This window comes from Streptopelia decaocto (genome assembly GCF_964273445.1).
Source record: "Streptopelia decaocto genome assembly, chromosome: 22".
Taxonomy (NCBI): Eukaryota; Metazoa; Chordata; class Aves; order Columbiformes; family Columbidae; genus Streptopelia; species Streptopelia decaocto.
In genome coordinates this window covers 411507-419099 of record NC_138677.1, presented here as the reverse complement: position 1 = coordinate 419099, position 7593 = coordinate 411507, and the positions used below count along the sequence as shown (strand labels likewise).

The window sequence follows — 7593 nt, the reverse complement described above, 5'->3', positions numbered from 1 at the left end:
CAGCCCCAGCGCAGCGGCTGCTCCACCAGCGCGGCCACCGCGCGCCCCCCCAGCGCCCGCGCCCCCCGGCGCCCGCACAGCTGCAGCAGCAGCCACCCCCCCTCCAGAGCATGGCCTGTGGATCGGAACGTATAGATCAACCTATAGATCAACGTATAGATCAGTGTATGGGTCAGGGTATGGGTCAGGGTATGGGTCAGGGTATGGGCGAGTGCAGCAGTGTATGGGGGTGAATGGGGATCAGTGGGGATCAATGGGGGTGAATGGGGGTCAATGGGGCTCAATGGGGCTCAATGCGGGTCAGTGGGGTGAATGAGGATCAATGGGGGTAAATGGGGATCAATGGGGGTCAATGGGGTGAATGAGGATCAATGGGGGGTCAATGGGGGTCGATGGGGATCAATGGGGATCAATGGGGGGTCAATGGGGATCAATGGGGGTCAATGGGGATCAATGGGGGTTAATGGGGGTGAATGGGGGTTAACTGGGGGATCAATGGCAATGAATGAGGATCAATGAGGGTGAATGGGGGGTCAGTGGGGATCAATGGGGGTCAATGGGGCAAATGAGGATCAATGGGGGTGAATGGGGATCAATGGGGTCAATGGGGTGAATGGGGGCCCCCCCGCTCACCAGGGTTCATCAGGCGGCCCAGGCTGCCCCCCAACTCCTGCCCCTCGGGGGTCACATTCTCCAGCACCACCTGGTCCCCCGCTGGGACGGGGGGTTTGGGGTACAGAACGGATTGGGGGTACAGAGGGATTTGGGGGGTACAGAGGGGTTGAGGGTACAGAGGGATTGGGGGGTACAGAGGGATTTGGGGGGGTCTGGGGTGCTTGGGAGGTTCTGGGGTCACAGGGGGGATTTTGGGGGTCCTGGGGGGGTTTGGGGGGTCTGGGGGGATTTAGGGGGGTCTTAGGGGGGTTTGGGGGTGTAGGGAGTTTGGGGGTTCCAGGGGGTTTGGGAGTCTGGGGGGGTTTGGGGATCCTGGGGGGTCTTGGGGGGTTTTGGGGTCCTGGGGGGGGTTGGGGGGTCTGGGGGAGTTTAGGGGGGGGTCTTGGGGGGTTTGGGGGTCCTGGGGGGGTTTGGGGGTTCCGGGGGGTTTGGGAGTCTGGGGGGTCCTGGGGGGCTTTGGGGGTCCCAGGGCGGTTTGGGGGGGTTTGGGGAGGTTTGGGGGGTCTGGGGGGGGTTAGGTGGGGTCTTGGGGGGGTTTGGGGGTCCCGGGGGGGTTTGGGGGGGCTTGGAAGGTTTGGGGGGTCTGGGGGGGGTTAGGTGGGGTCTTGGGGGGGTTTGGGGGTCCCAGTGGGGTCTGGGGGGGTTTGGGGGCGCGGGGGGGGCTCTGGGGGTACCTGCAGGTGCAGCAGGAGGCGCTGCGCCCCCCAGTCGGCCAGCTCCTCCATTTGGGGGTCGGCCCCCTCCCCCTCCGGGGGCACCCCCTGCAGGAGCTGCAGCGCCAGCACCAGCAGCATCATGGGCACCCCGAAACTCTGCTGGGGGGGGCAGCCGGGGGGGCGGCACGGGCCCCACTCCTGGGGGGCCCCGCGCACCCAGCCCCACACAGCCAGCACCCACTCGCGCGCCGCCGCCTGCGGGGGCACTTGTGGGGCACTTATGGGGGGACAGTGGGGGGACAATGGGGGGCACTTATGGGGGGACAGTGGGGGGACAATGGGGGGACAATGGGGGGCACTTATGGGGGGACCATGGGGGCAATGGGGGGACAGTGGGGGGACAATGGTGGGCACTTATGGGGGGACAATGGGGGGCACTTATGGGGGGACAATGGGGGGGCACTTTTGGGGGGCAATGGAGGGACAATGGGGGCAATGGGGGGACAATGGGGGGGGCGCTTATGGGGGGATAATGGGGGGCACTTATGGGGGCACTTATGTCCCCATTGCCCCCATCGCCCCCCATGTCCCCATCACCCCAATCGCCCCCATTGCCCCCAATGTCCCCATCGCCCCCATCACCCCCAATGTCCCCATTGCCACCCATTACCCCCATTGCCCCCAATGTCCCCATCGCCCCCATCACCCCCAATGTCCCCATTGCCACCCATTACCCCCATTGCCCCCAATGTCCCCATCACCCCCATCACCCCCAATGTCCCCATTGCCCCCATCACCCCCATTGCCCCATTGTCCCCCAATGTCCCCATCGCTCCCATCACCCCCAATGTCCCCATTGCCCCCATCACCCCCATTGCCCCCAATGTCCCCATCGCCCCCAATGTCCCCATCGCCCCCATCACCCCCAATGTCCCCATTGCCCCCCAATGTCCCCATCCCCCCCAATGTCCCCAATGTCCCCATCGCCCCCATCACCCCCAATGTCCCCATTGCCACCCATTACCCCCATTGCCCCCAATGTCCCCATCCCCCCCAATGTCCCCAATGTCCCCAATGTCCCCATTGCCCCCAATGTCCCCATCCCCCACAGTGTCCCCATCGCCCCCATCACCCCCAATGTCCCCATTGCCACCCATTGCCCCCCATGTCCCCATCGCCCCTCACGTCCCCAGGTCCTCACGCGGTACCGCGCGTCCCCCGTCGCCCGCCCCAGCTCGTCCAGCCCCATAGCACAGAACAGCTCGCTATAGGGCGCCCTCTGCAGGCGCAGGGGGGTCCCGGCGCGCGACAGCGCGAACGCCACGCGGGGGGAGCCGGGGCGGAGCCGCGCGCAGCGCAGCAGGAACTCCCCCCCTGCCAGAAGGGAGCCGGAAGTGAGCGGGAAGTGAGGCGGAAGTGAGCGGGAAGTGACGGGAAAGTGAGGGGGAATGATGGGAAACGATGGGGAAGTGAGGGGAAATGATGGGGGAGTGATGGGGAATGAGGGGGAATGATGGGGAATGGTGGGAAATGAGGGGAAATGATGGGTAAGTGTTGGGAAGTGAGGCGGAAGTGAGCGGGAAGTGACAGGGAAGTGAGGGGGAATGATGGGGAGTGAGAGGGAATGATGGGAAATGATGGGGAAGTGACGGGAAGTGATGGGAAATGGGGGGAAATGATGGGGAAATGATGGGCCCCCCCAAACCCTCCTCCCCCCAGAGCCCCCCAGATCCCCCCCACCCCAACCCCCCAACCCCCAAACCCCCCAAAACCCCCAAACCCCCCAACCCCAAAAAATGCCCCAAACCCCAAAACCCCCCAAACTCCCCAAAATGCCACAAAACCTCCAAATCCCCCAAAATGCCCCCAAACCCTAAACCCCCCAAACCCCCCAAAATGCCCCAAACCCACCGGCTCTGGCCGCCTCCAGCAGCTCTGGGCGCCGGAACCGCGGGAACGTCCGATACAGCCGCGAATAGACCCAGATCTGGGGGGCGGGGTCAGGGGACCCAGGCGTCCGGGCCCCACATCCCCCCCCAAAAACCCCCCTCCCCACCGGGAATAGACCCAGAGCTGGGGGTCAGGGGGGTCAGGGGGGACCCCCAGAGGGACCCAGGCGTCCGGGCCCCACGGCTGCCCCGCCCCCCACCTGCCGGCCCTGCATCCACACGTATTTGGTGTCGTCGTAGACGCTGCCGTCGCGGCTCAGGCACGAGAAGAAGCCGCTGGGGGGGTGGGGGTCAGTGGGGGGTTTGGGGGGGTCAGGAGGGGCTTGGGGGGTCGGGGGGGTTGGGGGTCAATGGGGGGTTTGGGGGTCTGGGGGAGTCAGGGGGGTTGGGGGTTCAGGGGGGTCAGGGGAGGTTTTGGGGGGTCAATGGGGGTTGGGGGTCAATGGGGGTTTGGGGGTCAATGGGGTTTGGGGGTCAATGGGGGTCAGTGGGTTTTGGGAGTTCAATGGGGTTCAATGGGGTTTTGGGGGGTCAGTGGGGATTTGTGGGGGTCAATGGGGTCAATAGGGGGGTTTTGGGGGTTCAATGGTGTCAATGGGGGGGGTTTGGGGGTCAATGGGGGGGGGTTTGGGTGTCAATGGGGTCAATGGGGGGGGTTTTGGGTGTCAATGGGGTCAATGGGGGGGGTTTGGGGGTCACCCGTGCTCGGGGTCGTGCGAGTGTCTCTCCCAGAACGCCACCGTCTCATCCAGTGCGGCCGCCACGCGCTCCCGCCACTCGCTGAGCGACGCCATGGGGCACGCTATGGGGCAGAGACCCACACATCGCCATGGGAACCCCCCCAGCCCCAGAGAGCCCCATGGGAACCCCCGCAGCCCCAGAGATTGTTCGTGGGCTCCCCCCACAATCATCTACAGGACCCCCAGAGCACCCCCTGCCCCACAGATCACCCATGGGACCCCCCGAGCCCCACAGATCGCCCATTGGAACCCCCAGCCCCACGGGTCGTCCATGGGACCCCCCAGATGGTCTATGGGTCCCCCCAGCCCCACAGATCGTCTATGGGTCCTCCCATACCCCTCCAGCCCCACAGCTCGTCCATAGGACCCTCCAGCCCCACAGCTGGTCTATGGGACTCCCCAGCCCCCATAATGTTCTATGGGACCTCCCAGCCCCACAGATAGTCCGTGGGAAGCCCCCTGCCCCACAGACGCTCTATGGGTCCCCCAGCGCCCCCCTGCCCCACAGATCGCCCATGGCACCCCCCAGCCCCACAGATGGTCTATAGGACCTTCTGTACCCCCCAGCCCCACAGATCGTCTATGGGTCCCCCCCATACCCCTCCAGCCCCACAGACGCTCTATGGGTCCCCCCACCAACCCCAGCCCCACAGATCGCCCATAGGACCCCCCTGTCCCCCCCAAAAAACCCCCGAGATCCCCCCTCCCCCCATCTCACCCTCTGCCCCGTCACGAGACCCCGCGCTCCCGGCTCCGCCCACTTCCTCCCGGGCCACGCCCACTTCCCCTCACCCCGCCCACTCCCCCCCTCACCCCGCCCACTTCCCTCACTTCACCCGCTCCCCGTCGCCACGCCCACTTCCCTCACCCCACCCGCTCCCCGACGCCCCGCCCACCCCCCCTCGCCCCGCCCACTCCCCCCCTCGCCCCGCCCCCTGCCGGGTCCCCCCGCCCTCCGGCCCGAAGCCCAAATTCCCCCTTTTTTTACTCAAAAAAAAGGTCTTTTAATGGTTCAAAATAGCACAAAAACGACAGCTACGGACAGCACGGGGGAGGAGGGGCCCCCCAAGCCACTATAATACACGGGGGGGCCCGGGGCTGCCCCACGGCTGCCCCACAGCTGCCCCATAGAGTCTGTACAGGGGCCGGGCGCAGGGTACAAAACTTCATTCCAGCAACTGCAACCGGTACAAAAAGGTCCCGCCCCCCGCCCCTCCTCCACCCCCCCCACCCTCCCCTCCCCCCCCCAGAGCGAGGGCGGGGGGCCGAGGGGACCCAGGCGTCCGGGCCCCACAGCGCTGGGGGGGTGTGGGGGGGGCCCCTCACTGCCCGTCGGCCTTGGGCTTCTTTGGAGCGGATTTCCTGGGTGGGGGGATGGAGGGGGGAGATGTGGGGCTGCCCCATAGCGCAGCCCCATAGATGCCCCATAGAGCCCCCCAGCCCCATAGACCCCTCCCAGCCCCATAGAACCGCCCCCAAGCCCATAGAACTGCCCCCAAGCCCCACAGAGCCCCCCAGGCCCATAGACCCCCCCAGCCCCATAGCTGCCCCATAGCCGCCCCCCAGCCCCATAGCCGCCCCACTCACAGGTCGGGGAGGACAGCGGGCGCTTGCTGGCGGGTTTGGCGGCCGATCCGTCCTTGCTGGACTCTGTTGGGGGGCAGAACGTGTGGGGGGGAGTTCGGGTGCCCCACAAGTGTGGGGCAGCCCCATAACCCACCTTAGACCCACCAGACCCCCATACCAGGCCCATGTAACCCTCTTTCTTACCAGTGTCCGTACCCACTGTGTCCATCCCCACCCCTGTTACAGTTGTAACTAAGTTTTGTAAACTATATCCAAGATTCTTACCTTATCTTGAGGCTTTGCAGGTTGCATACAAAGAGAGAACTGAAGGTTAGTCCTCAGTTAGTTCTTATCTTACCTTGAAAGGATAGGATGTGCTGAGAACGCACATCTAAGAAATCCAAGAATTTTACATGATTTCACAATGAATGTAGGAATAGTGCGGTGACAAAAGGTGAAAAGTACACGGGTGAAGAAGACTCCTTACTTCATCCTGCAGACCCCTGAACGACCACCAGAGGGCGCTGCGCATGCTCAGAGTAGTTCCAAGGGGTTGCAACTGATACTGTGAAATAGTTGTGTAATCTGATGAATATGCAATACATACGTTGTAACCCTAATGAATATGTATGTAACCAAATTGTATAAATGTAGTGGAGTTCGAATCGGTGGTCGAAGCTTTGGGTGCGAACCCCTGGTTTCCCAGCGCTGAAATAAAAGCACCGCATAGAACTACGTCCGTGGTTATGGGTCTCGTTTGCTAACATTTTGGCGACCCAGATGGGACCTCGTGGGCACTGCTGAGGCGGGTCGCATCTCTATCCTGCTCCGGCGAGCACCGAGGTATTCTTGGGGAGCGCATCGGACGCGACCGACCCTCCGCTGCTCTCGACGGACCTCTGACTGGTAAGAAGGTGCTTTTATTATTATTTGGGTACCCAACATCTGGTTCCTGAATCCTGGTAGCCTGCCGGTCAGACGCGGCGGAAGCCATGCTCGGCTGGGCAGGGAGCTCCCAATCGGTAAAGCCTATAGGCACCGTCCGTCAGACAGAGGGAAACCTCTGCAGGTTCGGCATCCGGCTCCTGAATCCTGGTTACTGAATTTATTCCAGTCTGGTTCCTGAATCCTGGTCTCTGAATTTGTTCTGGTCTGGTTCCGGTATTTGTTCCTGTATTGGTTCCGGTATTTGTTCCTGTATTTGGTCTGGTTCTTGTATTTGTTTCTGTACTTGTTCTGGTCTGGTTCGGTTCCTGTATTTGTGTTTGTTTGTTGATATGTCCAATTCAAACGTATCGCCGTCAAATTGCTTTCTGAAACATTAGAAGGAGGCTGGGTTTGGACAGTCTATGCATAAAAAGAAGTGTAACTGTGATCTGTTTGCATATTTGAACTCGGTATTCGGTTTGCGTGTCTGAGCTCAGTATTTTAGTTTGTATGTTTATATTTGGTACCAAAAGAATTTGTTTGGGGAAATAATTACAAAATAAGAACTGGTTCCGTTACTAAAGTGCCACCTTGCTCCCCTTCAGATGCATCTGTACACATGAAAGTAAACTGAGTTAGCTGTATTGCAGTTAGTGTTGTTCTGTGGATAGACTGATTTGGATCTCAAATTAATGTCAGGGATTGATGCTTAATATGCTGTTTATTGACATGTGTAAGAAGTTTCAAAAGGTAGGAGCTGAGAGATGCAACTATTGTTCAGCTAATTGGAATTACATATAAAGTTTATAATCGCAGGAATTAAATGAAGAGAGAAAAAGGGCGAAAGGAGCCCAAACCTGTGCCCGGCAGCTTCTCCTTGATAAATGGTTATACAGGTTATATGGTTATACAGGTTGCGAGGGATAAAGTGAGAGAAGATATTCGGAATGGGAAAGTAGAGGGTAACGTTGATGAGAACTTTCCAAAAGAAGATCCCTGATGGAATTATAATACAGGAGGCGGGTTATGCCGTCTCCGGAGGTATCAGGATTGGTTATTGATTGGCGTTCAAACTGCTAT

General features: G+C 61.0%; 1 protein-coding gene across 3 annotated transcripts in view; it reads right to left on the bottom strand.

The window, feature by feature from the left end:
• RENBP (renin binding protein) overlaps positions 1-4802 on the bottom strand; it is a 9375-nt gene extending 4573 nt beyond the window's left edge. For 2 of the 3 annotated variants that reach the window (XR_014185876.1, XM_082070771.1), the window contains exons 1-7: positions 4739-4802; positions 3980-4082; positions 3481-3556; positions 3243-3318; positions 2533-2705; positions 1350-1586; positions 67-115 (exon numbers count right to left, since the gene is read on the bottom strand). Coding sequence is in view for 2 of the 3 variants with exons in the window: in XM_082070771.1 (XP_081926897.1) it covers positions 67-115; positions 1350-1586; positions 2533-2705; positions 3243-3318; positions 3481-3556; positions 3980-4074 (706 nt within the window). In the remaining variant the exon portion in view is untranslated. The remainder of the gene's footprint in view (positions 1-66; positions 116-1349; positions 1587-2532; positions 2706-3242; positions 3319-3480; positions 3557-3979; positions 4083-4738) is intronic. The other variant, XM_082070770.1, reaches the window with a different exon arrangement.
• Between the last annotated feature and the right edge of the window lie 2791 nt (positions 4803-7593).